This window comes from Danio aesculapii, chromosome 18 (genome assembly GCF_903798145.1).
Source record: "Danio aesculapii chromosome 18, fDanAes4.1, whole genome shotgun sequence".
NCBI classification, from domain to species: domain Eukaryota; kingdom Metazoa; phylum Chordata; class Actinopteri; order Cypriniformes; family Danionidae; genus Danio; species Danio aesculapii.
In genome coordinates, this window is record NC_079452.1 from 22,873,288 (window position 1) to 22,894,058 (window position 20,771).

General features: G+C 38.1%; 1 protein-coding gene across 1 annotated transcript in view; it reads right to left on the bottom strand.

Moving 5' to 3' along the window:
• The window catches only part of cd276 (CD276 molecule), an 88,171-nt gene that overhangs the window by 64,087 nt on the left and 3,313 nt on the right, over positions 1-20,771 (bottom strand). Inside the window, exon 2 of the mRNA XM_056477934.1 lies at positions 15,992-16,145. Within this exon, the coding sequence (XP_056333909.1) occupies positions 15,992-16,037 (46 nt within the window). The 5' untranslated portion in view covers positions 16,038-16,145. The remainder of the gene's footprint in view (positions 1-15,991; positions 16,146-20,771) is intronic.

The following is a 20,771-nucleotide window of genomic DNA, read 5'->3' on the forward strand; positions in this document are numbered from 1 at the left end:
ATGTAAGGCAATTCAGTATTCAGCCTGATTCTTTGAGGCTCTCTGACAAAGCATTTTCAGTGTATATACAAGCCTGCACATGCAAACTTCAGCTGACACTGGACAGAAAACAGCCTCAATCTAAAATGCTATATATATCATCAGCTGACAAAGGTATTAAGAAAACAATTAAAAGATTAAAATATGTGCGCTGGCAGCAGAAATAGCAGGCGAACACTGGTTCAATAGCTGCAAACTAAAGGCCTGAAAGACCAGTGAAAAGAGCCTCAAATCCTCACTCAAACTCTTTAAATGTGAATATCAGCGCTGAATGCCAGGATTATGGGTTATGTAAGAGTTCTGGAGCTTCAGAAACGCTGATCTGGGAGCAGCTTTCAGTCCAAAAGCAGGACCACATCCAGATATTAGGTGTAGGTGTATGGGGTTCAATTTGTGACAATTCTGCATGCAAAAGTTCATGTTTTGAGTGCTTAAAATTACTTGTTGTATGTGCACTAACAATTCTGTGTGCACAAGATCATTTTGAGCACATAAGTTGTGTACGTTTACAGTTCGGTTCATAAAATATTCATGTTTTGAGTGCATAAAATGACCTGTTGCATGCATGTTAAAAATTCTGTGTGCAAAAGTTGACCTGTTGTGCGCATGTAAACAGTTCGGTGCATAAAATATAATGTTTAGAGCACATAAAATGACTTGTTGCACACACATGAACAATTCTGCATGCAATAGATCACGTTTAGAGCACATAAAATGACTTGTTGCACACACATTACCAATTCTGCATGCAATAGATCATGTTTTAAGAGCATAAAATCACTTGCTGCACACACATTAACAATTCTGTTCATGTCTTGAGCACATAAAATGACTTGTTGCACACTCACTAACAATTCTGCATGCAATAGATCATGTTTAGAGCACATAAAATGACTTGTTGCACACACATTAACAATTCTGCTCATGTTTTCAATGCATAAAATGACTTGTTGCATGCATGTTAAAAATTCTGTGTGTGAAAGTTGACCTGTTGTGTGTATGTTAACAGCTCGGTGCATAAAATATCATGTTTTGAGTACATAAAGTGACTTGTTGCACACGCATGAACAATTCTGCATGCAAAAGATCATGTTTTGAGCATATAAAATTGTTTCACACGTGTTAAAAAGATTTTCATCTATATTATATATTTATTACAAAATAAACAATCTTTCAGAAACTGGTAAAATATACTGATTCATCTTTGCTCTGTTGTATTTATGCATGCTTAATTTGTTTATTTTATGCAGATTAAAATACAAAATCACCCCAATCAATCTAAAATGATAAATAATTTACAAATAGAACTTAAACTGTGATCAAGTGGAATTGTATTCATATCACAACACAATATTAATAATTTGTTAATTTTATATGGCCCTTTTCAAAGTTTAGAGAGGGAATCTCCTCAAAATATTGCAATGTCAGTTTTTCCCAATATATTGCAGCGCTCCTTCGTAAGCGTGTGCATGAAATGCATTGAGAAAGCGTGAGATTCGGGCGTAGATGAGTGCTCTGAGAGAAACAGCAGCTGTAAATAACCAGCGCAGGGTGTGTGGCAGCATTTATAAGGGCTGTAATGACTTTATTTGATTGCGGTGGCACAGGTTCCTGTTTCCTCTCTCAAACGCTGCCCGCCACCATTAGCACAAAGTGCCGGATGCAAATTCAAATTAGCCCTCAGTCTTTCACATCTCTCCGCTCAGCTTTCACACCTGTATGGGGTTATATTAGAGACACAATTTTGAGGCTGCAAAATGGCACAGCGCAAGTTAACAGTTTCTCAACATAAACCCCGTGAGAGATCGCCTCACAACAAGAAGGTCGCTGGTTTGAGACCCTTCCTAGTCAGTTGGTGTTTCTGTGTGGAGTTTGCATGTTCTCCCTGTGTTGGTGTGGGTTTCCTCCGGGTGCTCCGGTTTCCCCCACAGTCCAAACACATGCGCTATAGGGGAACTGATTAACTAAACTGGCCGTAGTGTATGAGTGTGTGTAAATGAGTGTGCATGGGTGTTTCCCAGTGCTGGGTTGCAGGTGGAAGGGCATTCGCTGTATAAAACATATGCTGGAATAGTTGGCGGTTCATTCCGCTGTGACAACCTCTAAAATAAAGACTAAGCCGAAGGAAAATGAATGAATGAATAAACCCAGCAGTACAATATGACAGAAATCCAGCCAATAGGATGGATGCTAAATTCTGACTGGCTGACTTTCGACCAATCACAACATTCCCTGCATTACTGATGAGTGCTGAAGGGGAATATAAGACCCAGACCAGACCCAGGGTAAAATGATTCATTTTAAAATATCAAATGTCTAACAGACCTTAGACTTTAATAACTGGCTATACCTCGACTAATGCAGATTATTTTGTATATTTTTTTCAGTCATTTATTTTTATTCTTATTTTTACTGAGCAGGGGAGGCTTAAAACATTAAAATTAAACAATAAAATAAAAAGTTGTTGACATTAAGATTATTCAGTTTTGAAAGTGATGGACAACAATGTGATTAAAACTATTGCTCATATTGACTTTTAATTGGAAATGATATCTTGACAAATGCGAGCACAGATTGAGACGCATGTGAGATTATTGTCATTAGCTTGCTCTTCCTTTAACTTTGCAGTATTTTATGAACATCGCAGTTTCTCAAACACATATGTAACACACATATGATATGACATTCTGCCTGAATCAAACACATCAGTCCACAATTCTGGACAACAGCACATTTAATTTAACTTGAGTCTAGACATCTAAAAATACTTTGCAAATGTAATATTTCACTTCGACAAAGTCATGGAGAGTGAATATGGTTGAGTCTGCCTCAGATTGGATCAGATCAGCAGTGAGTGTATGGTAAGTGACAGACCGGACGGCATCAGTCCTGCACTGTTCTCCATCTGTCTCCTCAGATTTGACAAAATAATGTAATACAATGTAATGTAATGCAAAAACAGAAAAGTTTTCCCCTTGTATTATAAAAAAGTTTCACGTCTAGAAGACAACGTTTTCAAAACAATCCAAAAATTACACATATACACAAAGAAATGGCCAAAACATTGTATTGCGTCAGGCCAGTATTTTGCAGTATTTTCCATTTTTGCCTGAAGATTTTGTCATGTAAACAGCCGAAATGAAACATATTTGAGATTCAACAGCGTCTAGTGGATTTGTCATCTGAAACGTATAACAAAACGTGCCCTAAGTAACATATCAGACTCGCAAAAATGTATCCAGTGTACAGCAAAACAGACCCCAAGTAAGGCACTTCATATTTGCAAAAATGAAAACAGCGCCCTCTAGTGGATTTGTCATCAGAAATCTACAACAATATAAAACCTTAGTCAAGTATTTCAGATTCGCAAAAATGTAGTCAGCACCCTCTAGTGAACTCGTCATCTAAAATGTACAACAAAACAAACCAAGTAACAGTCGCAAAAACGTATATCGCGCCTACTAGTGGATTTGTCAACTAAATCGCACAACAAAACGAACCCTAAATAAAGTATTTCAGACTCACAAAAATATAGACAGCACCCTCTAGTGGATTTGTCAACTCAATCGCACAACAAAACGAACCCTAAGTAAAGTATTTCAGACTCACAAAAATATAGACAGCACCCTCTAGTGGATTTGTCATGTAAAACGTACAACAAAACATAACCCAAGTACCTCAGATTCACAAAAATGAAGTCAGCGCACTCTAGTGGATTTGTCATGTAAAACGTACAACCAAACGAACCCTAAGTATTTAAGATTCACAAAAATGTAGATGGCACCCTAAGTGGATTTGTCATCAGAAATCTACCCCACGTACCTCTGAATCACAAAAATATACACAGCACCATTTAGTGGATTTGTCATATAAAACATCCAACAAAACATACCCTAAGTAACGCATTTCAGATTCACAAAAAAGCAGCCAATCCCCGCTAGTGAATTTGTCATCTAAAACGTACAACAAAACGAACCCGAAGTGTTTCAGATTCACGAAATGTAAATAGCGCCCTATTGGATATGCCATATGAAACCTACAACAAAACATACCCCACGTACCTCTGATTCACAAAAATGTAGTCAGCTCCCTCTAGAGGATTTATCATCTGAAAGTACAACAAAACAAACCCTAAGAATCCAATTTCAGATTCACAAAAATGTAGACAGCGCCTGCTAGTGGATTTTACATCTGAAACCTACAGCAAAACATACCCCAAGTACATCAGATCCACAAAAATGTCAACAGCACCCTCTAGTGGATTTGTCATCTGAAAGTACAACAAAACATACCCCAAGTACCTCAGATTCACAAAAATGAAGTCAGCGCACTCTAATGGATTTGTCATCTAAAATGTACAACCAAACGAACCCTAAGTATTTAAGATTCACAAAAATGTAGATGGCGCCCTCTAGTGGATTTGTCATCAGAAATCTACCCCACGTACCTCTGATTCACAAAAATATACACAGCACCCTTTAGTGGATTTGTCATATAAAACATCCAACAAAACATACCCTAAGTAACGCATTTCAGATTCACAAAAAAGCAGCCAATCCCCACTAGTGGATTTGTCATCTAAAACGTACAACAAAACGAACCCGAAGTGTTTCAGATTCACGAAATGTAGACAGCGCCCTCTAGTGGATTTGTCATCTGAAATGTACAACAAAACTAATTGTACAAGGCGTATTTCAGATTTGCAAAAGAGTAGCTAGCGCCCCTAGTGGATTTGTCATCTGACATGCAATATTTGGTAAAAATATAGGCTTATGCATGCATTTCCAATGTGCCTGGCCTGAAGAAAAAGAAATGCATATAACCGCTTTAATCTGAGTTTTTGATTTGTGCATTTCAACAAATAAATATGTTCTAAAGTGCCAGTATTTCTGATTTTTTCCATCCTCTGATCTCTCCTACTCTCTTTGCACTGCTCACTATCTTCGTCTTTCATAACACAAGCTGTACAGCATCAAGGTTCAATGCGCGGTGCTCAATATCAGAGGGTCGGCTGCTAATACAACAAACTCTTCAGACCAATATCAGCCCTGCCATTCCTCAAAGGCCAATAAGCACACACAGACAAGCAGAAACACGAAGCGCATACACACACACACTTACAAACAGACAAAGCTTCAAATAACACCGCTCAATATCATTGAAAAACACAGTGCTCAATATCTACCTGTGGAGAGACACGCAGGTTCATTTTAAAGAGCTCGATAAGAGACTCAGGCTTTATCAGACCTCCATCAGTTCAGCTCCCAACTCAGATTATTCACACACACACACTATTTAAAGTGGTAAAGGTTATTTCTGGCTAACATTCATAAAGGCTACAGAAAACTCCATGCTGAATACAAGAACAGAGCTGTAATGGAGAATCATGAGCATCCAGTAGCAGTAGTGATGCATTATCGCCCCCTAGTGACTCCAACAGCACACAGTAGCAGGACATCACATACAGTTGACGTCTGAATTATTTTCCCCCTGTATATTTATTTTCGCTTGATTTCTGTTCAACACATTTCTAAACATAAGAGTTTTAATTACTCATTTTTTAATAACTGATTTCTTTTCTCTCTGCCGTAATGACAGCACATAATATACTAGTATTCAGCTTAAAGTGAAAGGTGTAATTAGGGTAAAGTTACGGTAATTAGGCAAGTATAACAGTGGTTTACCCCCCCCCCCCCCCCCTTTCTTTAGTTGCATCCGCGATACCACTACACAACATCCCCCCCACCCAACCGGCTCTTCACTTTGGTTGCCATATGTGACAGCCAGCGCCACCCCTGACTTAAACAGTCCAATAGGGGCGGAGCAAACCATTACAAACAAAGGAGCAGGGGTGAAATCAAATGTACACAACTAAACATAACATGCACAAACTGCACATGAATGAGCACTATTAATACATTAAATCAAATTATGGCTCTTACAATGGTAACTAATTAGCTTTATTATATTTTAATTAATAGTTATCGATTTTGATTGTAAATCAATAACGTAAAGCCTTTAGTGAAGCTGCTTTGAAACTATAATTACTGTTAACTTAAACTGAATTGAAGTGTCTTTAGGGTCTTCTGTGTGGTTGTTAAGATGTTGTTATAGGGCATTCTCGGTGGTTGCTAGGGTGGTATATGTAGCTTTAAGTTATTCTGGCCAGTTGCTAAGATATTTCTGATGCTTTTATAGGGTTCTGGGTGGTAGTTAAGTGGTTGCTAAGGGGCCTCTGTGTGTTTAAAGGTGCAATATGTAGGATTGTTCTCTGTGGTTGTTAGGCTATTTCATGTGGATGTTAAGTGGTTGGTAGGGTGTTCTCTGTGGTTTATAGGTGGTAGCTTTGATGTTCTCTATAGTTGTTAGGCTTTATCATGTGGATGTAAGGCGGTTGCTAGGATGTTCTTCAAGCTCATTAGACTATTTTGTGTGAACGTTAAGGGGTTGCTAGGATGTTCTCTGTCATTGTTAGGTGGTTGCTAGATGTTCTCTATGGTTGTTAGGTTACTTTGTGTGGATGTTCTGAGTGGTTGTTAGGAGGTTGCTAGGATGTTCTCTGTGGTTGTTAGGTTGTTGCTAGGGTGTTCTCTTTATTTGTTAGGCTTATATCTGTGGATATTAATTGGTTGCTAGGATGTTCTCTGTTGTTGTTATGTGATTGCTAGGGTGTTCTCTATGGTTGTTCGGTTATTTCATGTGGTTAAGTGGTTGCTAAGATGTTTTCTATGGTTGTTAGGTTATTTCGTGTGGATCTTAAGTGGTTTCTAGAATATACTCTATGGTTGTTAAGTGGTTGCTGGGAGTTCTCTATGGTTGTTAGGTTATTTCATGTAGATGTAAAGTGGTTGCAAGGATGTTCTCTATAGTTGTTAGGTTATTTCGTGTGGATGTAAAGTAGTTTCTAGGGTTTTCTCTATAGTTGTTAGGGTTTTTGATGTAAAGCGGTTGCTAGTGTCGTCTTTATGGTTGTTAGGTTATTTCGTGTGGATGTTAAGTGGTTGCAAGGATGTTCTCTATGGTTGGGTTATTTCGTGTGGATGTAAAGTGGTTGCTAGGGTGTTCTATATGGTTGTTAGTTTTTTTGTGTGGATGTAAAGTGGTTGCTAGGGTCGTCTTTATGGTTGTTAGGTTATTTCATGTGGATGTTAAGTGATTGCAAGGATGTTCTCTATGGTTGTTAGGTGGTTGCTAGGATGTTCTCTATGGTTGTTAGGTTATTTCGCGTGGATGTAAAGTGGTTACTAGGGTGTTCTCTATGGTTGTTAGGTGGTTGCTAGGATGTTCTCTATGGTTGTTAGGGTTTTTTGTGTGGATGTAAAGTGGTTGCTAGGGTAGTCTCTATGGTTGTTATGTTATTTCGTGTGGATGTTAAGTGGTTGCTAGGATGTTCTCTATGGTTGCTAAGGTATTTCAGGATTTTTTTTTGTCAGGCTGATTGTTCCTGCCCATTCTACCATCTGCCAGGGTAAAATTGGACATCTGATCAGTTAGAAAAACACAAGCGCACACCTTTTCCCCAACAAGCAACACAATCTGGGCCAGATCCAGATCCAGATCAAGGCTTAAAGCTGCAGGTGACGACATTCAGCCCAGACAGAGCTCTAAAACACAGAATCAAACTCCAAATGAACTCGCAGCGCTTAAAATCTCCTTTGGATTTTCAATTCTCACTGTCAGCGGCTACAAAAGAAGTAATTTGCAAGGCCACACATCAGCCTCTGACAGAGAGGCAGAGCGTTACCTCAGTGACATTACCATCACAGTGCACCATGGGTAATGGCGGAGCACACACACTCATGCATTCATGGCTCTCCTTCACAGGCTGTATGTGAGAGATTGATTTCCATTTGAATAAGATTTATGGGTCTGATATGTCAGCGTATTGTCAAAACATAATAACACCTCTGGTTGTCAGGCGCTGCAAACTTCCCTTTCTCCTCTCTTTCTAGCAGATTAAAGTCAGCTCAAAGGGCTTTATTGGGCCGATAGGATGATATTGTCAAATCATAATGACATTCAGTGTGTAAATATCATTTCATAAGCATCCAGCGCTCTCTTTCTGTGTGCTCAGTGCTGACGCAGATGAAGCTCAGATGGAGATACGGAGAGCGGAAAACACCCAAGAAAAGCAGACAAAAACTGACCGATTTTTTTACAAGGCAAAATTATAATATCTGCGTGCTTCCTACAGGTTTGAAATATACTTGCGGTGGAAGCCGGATTGAAGCACACCTTTTAACCAGGGCACTTAAATAGTCAACACATGCAACAACTACATGCAACAAACTAAAAAGTAATGTGATTATAACTATATTTGTATTTATTATGACACTGCTATACACCTTTTGAGGCCGTGGAAATAAAAGAAATCCACTATTTCGCTTACTTTTATGCTATTTGCACCCACTGAAAGGTAAAAGCTGCTCTCTCTCTCTCAATTCAATTATTGCTTTAATGGGATGTCAAATGTCTCAAATGTATTGCCAAAGCATTTTAGATATGAACAAAGTACACTGAAAAAAATTATCCAAAGATGATTCCTTGGATTTACTCTTTTTTTTTTTACGTTAAGTGGTTGCAAACAATTTATTTGTGTTGAATTTAAACAAACAAATTAAGTTGAACATTGCTCAATTTAATTTGTTTGTTTAAATTCAACACAAATAAATTGTTTGCAACAGTTTTGCATGCAACACTTTTTTCAGTGTATGTAAGATATTAACATCCTCAAATGGATAACATATACAGCAAATGAGGAATAAATTACAGAAAAAAGGAATAAAAATAGACATTATTGCTAAAAATGATAATAATTACAGGAATAAAAATTGTAGATGATTTAAATAAGGTAAATTAGTTGATTAACCATTTCTAATGGTGTATAAATATTTAGCAGGCAGTATAGATGTTATTTTGATCTCTCCGAGTATATAGTGAAGTTTATTTGAGTCATTTATTGAATAATAAATCATTTAATGTTTCTCTTGCGGCTGTGTGCGCGCATTCAGCTGCAAAAGGGTAAAGCAAAAACGCATACTAATAGGGCAACTTTAGAAAGTGAAAGTAAAACCCGAATCCTGGACATTTTAGGCTAATTTATAAGATTTATATTGTATAATATTTAGTTTGTTTAAATACCACACTTAGTAATAAACTTCTAAGTGTGGCATTTAAACTAACTAAATATTAGTGCTTCGACACTAACATCAAAGCATGCTGGACCTGAACAGTACAGTGGTTTAGTTTATATCTACAGAAAAGACAGACATCCAAACACGCCTCCTCAAGATGTAAAGAAATCTGTGTTTTTTTAATTAATGAAGGCAGCAGAAGTCAATGATTTATTTTAATTATTTAGTCTTATGTGATATATACAGATGAAGTCAGAATTATTAGCCCGCCTGTTTATTTTATTATATTATTTATTTTTTTAACTAGGCAGGTTAGGGTAATTAGGCAAGTTATTGTATAACGATGGTTTGTTCTGTAGACTATCAAAAAAAAATTAGCTTTAAAGGTGCTAATAATATTGAGCTTAAAATGGATTTTAAACATTAAAAACTGCTTTTATTCTAGGCGAAATAAAAGAAATAAGACTTTCTCCAGAAGAAAAAAACATTCAGACATACTGTGAACATTTTCTTTTTCTGTTATTCTTAGTTTCTGTTGCTGGACAACAATTGCCATTAAATCACATCCAGAATAAAAGTTTGTATTGATTTAATATGCATATACTGTGTATTTTATATATCTTGCCCTCAAAAGAAAAAAAAAAAAAAGCTTATCCATCGCATACGAGCAGGCGCAGCCATTTGAATCTTTTAGGCTCAAGACTTCCACTCTCATTCACTTCCATTAACTTTTAGATGTTAAAAACAGCTCATTCTGCTGCTTGATGATGCAAACTGATGTTTTCTAATTCTATTATTCTGCATAATATAATCTGCATAATATAATATAGTCTGTATAATCATGCACACACTTGTTTGTAGGGCGAGCATTTTGACTGTTTTCTGCTATTTATTATTCCTGGTCATTTCTCCTATAGGCGACTAAATCGGAAGTTCTAAAACAATCGCAAAAACGAGCGTACTTCCGGAATAAGGTCAATACTATTAACACCAAAGAAAATCTACTGTTTCTTGTTACACATTTATTATAATATGCACATATTTCTTGCATATTATTGTGCTCAAAAATAATTGCATGATTGTTTTATTCACTATTCGCATATTTTTGATCCTATTTAAATAATAACATTTTTAAAATCCATATATCATGGCTTAGAATCAGCTTAAATCTATTTATTGTAAAAACAATACATTTATTGGGATAAAAAGTCTGAATATGGTAGAAAAACTGAAATATTTATCAGTTTGTTTATATTAAACTATATATTCTATATATTGGGGGTTGATTCTTTTGTAAATGCAGATTGTGAGCAAGTGCATTGGGAAAAGAAAGGAAATGAGGATTACTTTCACACATGGATCTGCTGGCTAAAGCTCCAGACAGACTGCGGTCGACAGCGCCACCTGTGGGCAAACTAGGAGAAACACTTTCTGAGGCCACTATTAGGTGAAAACACAGAGAACTGGAGACAGCAGGAAACATAATATGAAAGCATATGAGCTTCATACATCCTAGAGCCAATACATGTCTGCTGTATCGAGTTACGCTCTTCTGTCCTACGGTAAACTTCTCAGATTGGGTTTTAGACGCTCCTATGTATTTCAAGATGCTCTTAGCAATAAGTTCCAACACACACACACACACACACACACAGATGGAGGTCCAGGGCTGAGCGGACGAGCTTTAGACATAATTAGGATTAAACAGAGAGCTGGAAAACACAGACATAACTGTGGCTGCAGATCAGCAGACCACACCCAAACACACACACACACACACACACACACACACACACACACACACCTAAATACAGAACACACACACGCACGCACACACACACACACACACACACACACACACACACACACACACACACACACACACACACACACACACACACACACACACACACACACACACACCTAAGAACACACACACACACACACACACACACACATGCGCACACACACACACCTAAATAAAGAACACACACACATGCAAACACGCACCTAAATAAACACGCACACACAAAACACACAAACACCTAAATAAAGAACACACACAAAAACACATGAACACACACACACTCCCAAACACACAAACACACCTAAATGAAGAACACACACACATGCACATGCAAAAACACACCTAAATAAACACGCGCACACACACACACACACACACACACAAACAAGAACACACAAACACCTAAATAAACACACAAAAACACACCCAAACCTACATGAACACACACACACACACACACACCCAAACACACACAAATAAAGAACACACACATGCAAACACACACCTAAATAAACACGCACACACGAAAACATACAAACACCTAAATAAACACACACAAAAACACACCCAAACCTACATGAACACACACACACACCCAAACACATGCAAAAACACACTTAAATAAACACAAACACACACACACACACACAAACACCTAAATAAAGAACACACACAAAAACACACCCAAATCTACATGAAGAACACACACACAAACACACAACCAAACACACACACACACACCAACACACCTAAATAAAGAACACACACATAAATAAACACACATAAATAAACACGCGAACACACACACACACACACACACACACACAAGAAAACACACAAAAAAAACCAAACCTACATGAACACACACACACACACACACACACACACACACACACGATAACTGCAACAACATCTGAGTCAGAGGGAAAGCCCCATTTCTGTCGTCTTGGCTCTTTTCCTTCACAGTTTGCAGTTCTGTAAGGATTAATCTCACAGTTCCCAGATCAGTTTATTTACTTTCCCTTTTAAACAGAAACACAGTCTGATCTTCACCATGTTAAGGACAGTTTTAATGTTTGACCAGCAGAGGTGGCTGTTATTAACCAATCAGAGAGCTCATTTTATATTCAATCTTCATTTATTCACGCAAGAATCCCTTCATGCTGTGTGCAAATCTGATCTGCTATAAAGACCCTGCTGGAGTTTTAATGGGAAGGACACGTTTCAGATCATGTCAATGTCATGCACGATTATAGATGCATGTAACCCGATAAACCTGCACCACTGAAGGGTTTTTAACTTAATTTTCAGATATTTATCACAATTATTATTATTAGCCAGAGCCACATCACCCAGAGCGGTTACTCACTGAAGCTAAACGGCTGAGCCTGGTCAGTGTCTGGATGGGAGACCACATGGGAAAACTAGGATGCTGTTGGTAGTGGTGTTAGTGAGGCCAGCAGGGGGCGCTTAACCTGTCCTAATGCCCCAGTATAATGAAGGGGACACCATACCGTCAGTGAGCGCCGTCTTTCGGATGAGATGTTTCTGTGGTCACTAATAATCTCATGGCATTTCTGGTAAAGAGTAGGGATGTAGTAACCGTGGTGTCCTGGTCAAATTCTCTCCAGTGGTCCTTACCCATCATGGCCTCTCAATCATCCCCATCCACTGAATTGGCTCTATCACCCGCCCTCATGATTGTGGAGCTCTTCGGGTGTATAGCCATACATGACAAATGCACTACAGTGTTTCCCACTGGTTTGAAATATACTTGTGATGGTAGCCGTATTGAAACACACCTTTTACCCACATCACATAGTTAACTATATGCAACAAACACAACAATTCGATTTTTTATTTATTAATAAACTGTTATAAACGGTTTCATTTCAGTGGGTTAAAGCTTAAAAAGACTGTTAAATTAAACAATAAATACATTATTTCTCTGACTTGCTGTTCCAGAAACATGTGCACCCATGTGACAGGTAAAATCTGCTTCTCTCCATCTCTCATTCAAGTTCAGCTTGCTTTATTGGCATGACATTTTGTACAGTATTGCCAAAGCATTTTAGGTGTATATAATATGTAATATATTGACATCAAATTAATAAAATATACAACAAATGCAAAATAAATGACAGAAAAAAGGAATAAAAACAGACAGGATGATTAATCGTGATGAGTTGATTAACCATTTCTAATGCTGTACAAAAATTCTGCAGCCATTTTCGATTTCGTCCTCCCTCGTCCTCTCCGAGTATTTAGAAAAGTCGTTTAGATTACAGAATTTATTATTCAATGGTCATCAGTAATCAAATGATTTGCCTTAATCTAATTAAGACAATAATAAGATTAAGGTGTTTACATGAGCTGCTTTTTGAATGTTCCTTTAATGATCCCATTTGACATGTTATAGCACATAATTTGATTAACGTCATTGCATCACCGAGCTATCCACGTATCCTCCGGAGTTTTATGTAATTTCGGGTGTTTCATTTTTAATTTGTTAATTTACCTGCAGTTTGGCACTTTCACTTTCATTCAGGAACATTTCATGTATACCCCCCTGACAAACGAGATATTAGATGAGAGTATAAACTGCTGGAAGAGTGTAGTTTTAATGGAGTTTCATAACACACGCTGAATGGGAGAACACAGACACCTGCATCACGAAATGCAGAGGTTTGGTTTTCACTGACTCAGTAGGTGTAGATAATAGTGTCAGACAGCCGTGTGTGTGTGTGTGTGTGTGTGTGTGTGTGTGTAGACTATCCTGTCGCAAAACGTGTCGAAAAGTCCTACATGTTGGTAATAGTTTGATTGCAGTGTTTACATGTCAGTACTGCACTTCAATAGTGCGATTAACATCGGCATGCTCCACATGTCTTAATTCCAGTTCTCTTTAGTTCGATTATGACCTTAATGGAATTAAATTAATCAAACATCGCCATTTACATGGTGACTCTTAATCAGAGTATTGTCTATTAAAATCAGATTATTGGTGTCCATGTAAATGTACTCAATGGTTCTCTCGTTCTAGTGACTGTGCGTATACAATTAACGACAGCTTTAGAAAACAAGAAAGCAAGAGATAAATCCCAGACATTAGTAGATTTAGAATTATTAGATTTTACAGCCGGACGCAAAAAGACATGTCTCTATGGGTCTGCAGAGCACGTGAGACTGTCTGTGAGAGTGTTGACAGTTCTCGTGCAGTACAAAACTGGTAAACGATCGCGGATGTTTGTTTATAGGCCCATTGGGCGGATACAAAACAGTGTAAAAGGATGATAATAATATAAAAAATGTGTCTCTAAATATACTTAGCTGGCTGTTACATTTTTCTCAGTGGCTTTGGTGCATTTCTCACAACACTATTTACATTTGCACAACAGTTAATGCATTTCTCAAAACAGTTAGTCATTTGTGCACATCATAGTAGCAGTTTCTCATTCCTTCCAACAAATTGCGAATGCTTTTAGACATGCATCAACTGCTTTCACACAACTCTCTGCTGTTTATAACATTATCATCTGCTTATGTCATGTCAGTCAAAATGAACTAAACTTGTAAATGCTGAATAGTCACTCCATATAGAACTAATAGTCCTTATTTCAGTGCTGGAGTCATTACATACAACAATGTTGAACTAGCTGTCGAAATCTGTCAAGCTAATTTTATACAAAATTTTCAATCTTTATTTTTTCCTGAAAATGTCTGCTAAACTGACCAATTTGATGAATGATTTACAGAGCTGTGTGTGTTGTAGGTCCAGTTCCAATATGTACTGCAATATTGTTTACAGTAGTGTACAGCTCTACCCAAAGGGAGTTTATGTGTGTTGTAAATAAGGGTGTGTTTATTCTTTAGCACAATAATGCTGTGAATAAATTAGAATTGGTAAAAGCAAATGCAGTAAAAACGTGAAACATACATATTCAGTGTCTTGTACTCAGATACTAAATGCAGCGATGTCTAACTTTACTGTAGTTTTCAAATGGCTTTGCTAACAGTATACAGTGCTGACTTGAGCATTTTCAGGACACGTCACCAAAATCTGACTTTTTTCAATTGGAAAAAACTGTACACTAGTAAACTATCATAATGAAAACATGACGAAGCCATTTGACTATCATGTTCATAAACGATGGTGTCAGGACTTTTCATCTTGATGACACTTTCATTGACATCAATACTTGCTTTTGAGGGATGAGCTCTCCGTTTTGAGCAAGAGACACGCTTTTGCCGGTTAACAACTAGGTTTTGCAGTTTGTACTATTGTTTGGAGAAATGCATTACTGTAAATGTAAATAGTGTTGTGAGAAATGCACCAAAAGCCACTGAGAAAAACTGTAATATACCTGTGCAGCCGGCCAAAGTAAAGTCTATGTGTGGGAAGGACTGTACTATATAAATACACTTTACATATATAGTTCAATTAGCAATAGAAATGTAGGAATTATAACTGTTAATGTTTTTAAAGGCTCTTCAGCTCACCGAGGCTGCATTTATTAGATCTAACATATTGTAAAAACAGTATTACTGTTACAATCTAAAAGATATTTGTTTTCGATGTGACTGCGTGATTATACGCTGTCAAGCTTTGGAATCAATAAATGTGATTGTAATGGAAGTCAATTGGGCAAAAACCTCAACGTAGCCAAATTTCAAAGCATTTTCCCAAAATAAGTGTCAAAATAAGATTCCTCAGCAAAAATCATCACATTTGCTGAAACACAGAGAAATTTGTGGCTAAATTACGACTCAAAATCAGCCCAGAGTGGATGAAAATGACCCAACAGCAGACTAAACCTAAACTAAAAATCTAAACCTTTATATGGTAGTGCAGAAATTATAAATTAATAAAGTAAGACATGTATAAAACCATGCACAGCCTGAGCAGAGATGCTGTGCGCTGGTTTACCGGTGAGAGTGTGTGTTGTGGCATTGAGGTGTTCAGGTTGTGATGTGTGTGTAATCGGCGTGTGGAGAAATGAACATCACCCACCGTGAGACTGAAGCGCCAGCAGAGAAAACAGCAGGACGGCCAACATGACGACGCAGACGTGAGAGAGAGTGTGTGTGTGTGTGTGTGTGTGTGTGTGTGTGTGTGTGTGTGTGTGTGTATGTGTAACAGCAGGGCAGATCCTTCAATCACGACACTGCAGGAAAAACACAGACAGAGAGAGAGAGAAACTGATTAACCTAGAGCTCAGTGACTGATGGAGAGGATGACTGGAAATCTGTGAGTGTGTGTGAGAGAGAGAGAGAGAGATAGAGATAGAGAGTATGTATGTCTGTGAGTGACAGAGAGAGAACGTGTGTGTGTGTGTGTGTGTGTGTGTGACTGAGAGAGTTTGTATATGTCTGTGAGTGACAGAAAAAGAAAGTATGTATGTGTGTGTGTGAAAGAGTGAGTGAGAGAGTCTGTTTGTGTGCGAAAGTGTGTACGTGAGTGAGTGAGTGTGTGTGTGTGTGTGTGTGTGTGTGTGTGTGTGAGAGAGAGAGAGAGAGAGTTTGTATATGTCTGTGAGTGACAGAAAAAGAAAGTGTGTACGTGAGTGAGTGTGTGTGTGTGTGTGTGTGTGTGTGTGTGTGTGTGTGTGTGTGTGTGTGTGTGTGTGTGTGTGTGTGTGTGTGTGTGAGAGAGAGAGAGAGTTTGTATATGTCTGTGAGTGACAGAAAAAGAAAGTATGTGTGTGTGTGTGTGTGTGTGTGTGTGAGAGAGAGAGAGAGAGAGAGAGAGAGAGAGAGAGAGAGAGAGAGAGTGTCAGAACGGCTCTTTCTGCTTTATTTATTGAGGTGTCAGAGAGGATGTGTGGTCATATTATAGCTGACCGTGGTGTTTCTACATCTAATTTTACAGTCAGGTGCTTCCTGGTAAGTCTGGTCACAATATTTCCATCCCTTTATCATTTCCTCTTTCTTTCCTTCCCTTCTATTGAAAACGTGAAGCCAAAACCTCTTAAAACCAGGTTACATGGTTTGTTTTCTTTCCTGTGCCGACAGATTCTCTAAAGACCCAACATATCTGGGTGGACCTTGGGCTGATACTCGTATGTGAAATATATGACATGTACATGGTTCAAAGGATTGGGATCTGTATGACTTCATCAAGGATTCATTCATCTGATTGAAGGTAACATCCGTAATGTTACAGTGATTTTGTTTTGCACTTTTGTTTTTTAATTTAAGAAAGCATGCATCACCGTTCACAAACACATGAAGCAGCAAAATGTTTTCAACATCGATAATCATGAGAAATGATTTTTGATCATCAAATTATCATCTTAAAACGACTTCTGAAAAGTCATGTCACACTCATGATTAGGGCTGGGTACTGAAACCTTTGGAACCACCGGACTAAATCAGCATATGAATTTCGGTGCCTAATTCCGGTGCCACTGGTGCTGCGACAAGAACATAAAGCAGGTGGCTACGCAGCACCATGCATTTTAGAATTCACGTCTGGTGTGTGATGCCCTTAAGAAGCATCAAGGGGTGCATCAAAGGCACACATAAGTACTCATTGTGTCACACCATCTCTAAACATTTAATTCTAAACAGCTTTGAAGGATACAGATGTCAGGCGTTAGTTCTTGTTGCTTATAGAAGGCAAAGCGTGCAGTACGGCGCATGCGGTGAGCGACTCCCTTCATCAACATGCATGATCGCGTTCATCTAATTTGCTTAAACTAGACATTCTACAGTATGGCTGTATTTCACAAGGAAGGATCCTGAGACACCAACATGCAGCAGATGCTTTACAAAAGTTCATCATCTGGCACTTTCAGTGAGTACATTTATATGGACACCAATACTGAAGACAATACTCTGATTAAGAGTCGACCACGTAAACAGTGACTTCTGATTATCTTAAAGGACCACAGACACAAACTGCGGAGGAAACATTTATAGGCTGGTGACGCAGTGATGTTAATGCATCTGTGTGCTATAACATGTAAGAGGGAATCATGAAAGGAACATTCAGAAAGCAGCTGATGTAAACACCTGAATCATATTATTGTCTTATTCAGATTAAAGCAGACCATTAGATCACTGATGTCCATGTAAAAGCAGTCACAAGCCCCAAACCCAGAACAAAGCTGTTCCCTGATTTTGATGACAGCCTTTCCACAGGTTAGTAGTAAGCTAATGTAATGTTAATAGCATAATGCTATAATCTTGCTTTCATGCTAACAATCAAATGATCAAAAGAAATATATTAATGCAATTTAAATATATAAAACATGAATTGATGTTTACTTTAAGCTTATTATAAATCTATAATTATATTGTTCAATTATAATGATTAATTATAAATTAAATTATGTGAATTAAATTATAAATCATTCATTCATTTTCCTTCGGCTTAGTCCCTTTATTCATCAAGGGCGACCTAACATTTTACACAGTGGAATGAACCGCCAACTATTCCACCATATGTTTTACGCATCGGATGCCCTTCCAGCTGCAACCCAGTACTGGGAAACACCCATTCACATACACACACATACATACTCATACACTACGGCCAATTTAGTTGATCAGTTCCCCTATAGCGCATGTGTTTGGACTGTGGGGGAAACTGGAGCACCCGGAGGAAACCCACACCAACATGGGGAGAACATGCAAACTCCACACAGAAACACCAACTGACCCAGCCGAGACTCGAACCAGCGACCTTCTTGCTGCGAGGCGACAGTGCTAACCACCGTGTCCCCCAATTATAATATATTTTACTGTCTTTTTGATCAAACAAATGCAACCTTAACAGAACACACCAACCCCCTAACCACTTTTATGCATGAAATATACACAATTACCTTTATGAGCATGAAAAGGCAACAAAAATGTTTGAAATAAAGTGAGAAATCCACAAGAGCCCTGATTTCATTCATCTTTCACACACTGACAGACACAAACAGCTGCATGTTCACAGTCGGATCTCCTCTGTGCTGTTAGAAAACCTGCAAGTTCTGAATGAGTTTCAGCAGAAGTAACTCAAAAGTAACCCAACACATTACTTTCCATTAAAAGTAACCAAGTAACACAACTAGTTACTTTTTTGGGGGAGTTACTCAATATAATGCATTACTTTCTAAAGTAATTTTCCCCGACACCAAGTGTGACAGTGTGCACTAGTGAATGTGTGTGACAGTGTGCACTAGTGAGTGTGTGAGCAGGTCTGACTCATGACTGCACTCTTTCCAGTAGGTCAGTGTAATGTAATATGAGAGTGTGTTGTCAGAATCAAACTTCCTCAGTGACTAAACTCTGCGTTCACCACAACATGTGGTCAGAAAACAGCAGATCAGCACTTCTGAGGAAAACATCAAACACTGGTCTCGTCCATTAAAACACACAATGACTAATCTGGACTCTTCTTTATACTTCATCAACTGTGTGAACTTTTAACAAATACTCTGAGGCACTTTTTCCTCATTCCTTCCTTCTGGATTCTCAGAACCGCTCAGACTGTTTTTGTTGGACTGGACCACTTTGTCTGTTATTTTCAGGGCAGTTTTGCTGTTTATAACCAGACAAAACTACATCGTTATCATTAATTCGCTCATTAGGTGTTCTCTGAAGTTCTCTTTAGTCTTTACACTCAAAAAAATGAGTAAATATAATTATTTAAATTGAGCTGAAAACACAATTCTTGAGTTTTTTGGGTGGACAACTAAATTGTTTTATGATCATTCATTCATTCATTTATTCTCCTAGTCTCTTATTTATCAGAGGTCGCCACAGCGGAATGAACCGCCAACTATTCCAGCATATTGTTTACACAGCAGATGTCCTTCCATCCGCAACCCAGCACTGGGAAACACCCATACACACTCATTCACACACATACACAACGGCCAATTTAGTTCATCAATTCCCCTACTGACGAATTTCCATGTTTGTAAACATTCAGGATGCGCGTGCAGTGAGGTTGCAGAAAAAAAATGGGAGCGCTAGCATTCACAGCGAGAGAATGACATTAGATGCCGTACAGAGTTTGTTGTTGTCTTAGAAATAAGTTATATTGATTACATATTATATATATTATTTACATAATGCTTTCGGTGTATTGTAACAGCTCGTCACCCCGTGAAAAGCACAGTTATTCTGCAAAATTAAGGTTAAAGTGAGCGGCGTTTGTCTGACAGGTCCATTTGCGATAGCACCCTCCCAATGGATATTGGATAAGACGAAAAAGCCAAGCAACCAGCCCCAAATATACAACTATCTCATTGAAACTCCAAGTATTTTTACATGAGAGAAGTTAAAGGCATTCAAGTCTTTGGATGCCTACAATGTTGTTCTGTGTGGTCATGTACAGGAAACAATGCTTCATAATGACCAGATTCAAAACGTTGTAGTGCTAAAAACCGAGGTTCAGCCTAGCCAAAGACAAGGGAAAAAAAACGGAGCTGTTCAAGGCCTGGGTAATCATCAACAAGCAAAAAAACTGCATTCTGACAGCGAACTGCACCTGTACGGCAGGGTATGTGAACTTACACTTTTACATTTAATTCTTAGCATTCAGTGTCCGCAGTTTAATTCACCATATTTAACTGTTTTACATTAAAATCATTGCTGCAATCTAAAATGAGTAATGTGTCTGATTCAGCATAGCATGAACTCACCTGATATAACATGAGAACTGCATTTATAACTAGGTCCTCACTTCCTTCAGCTCCCTTTAGCTAAAGACGTCTGCGGTTGGCATTTAAAAGCAGTGTGGTGTACGCTAAAAGTTAAGTTTTCTATTTTTGGACTTTGAATTTGGCATTCTA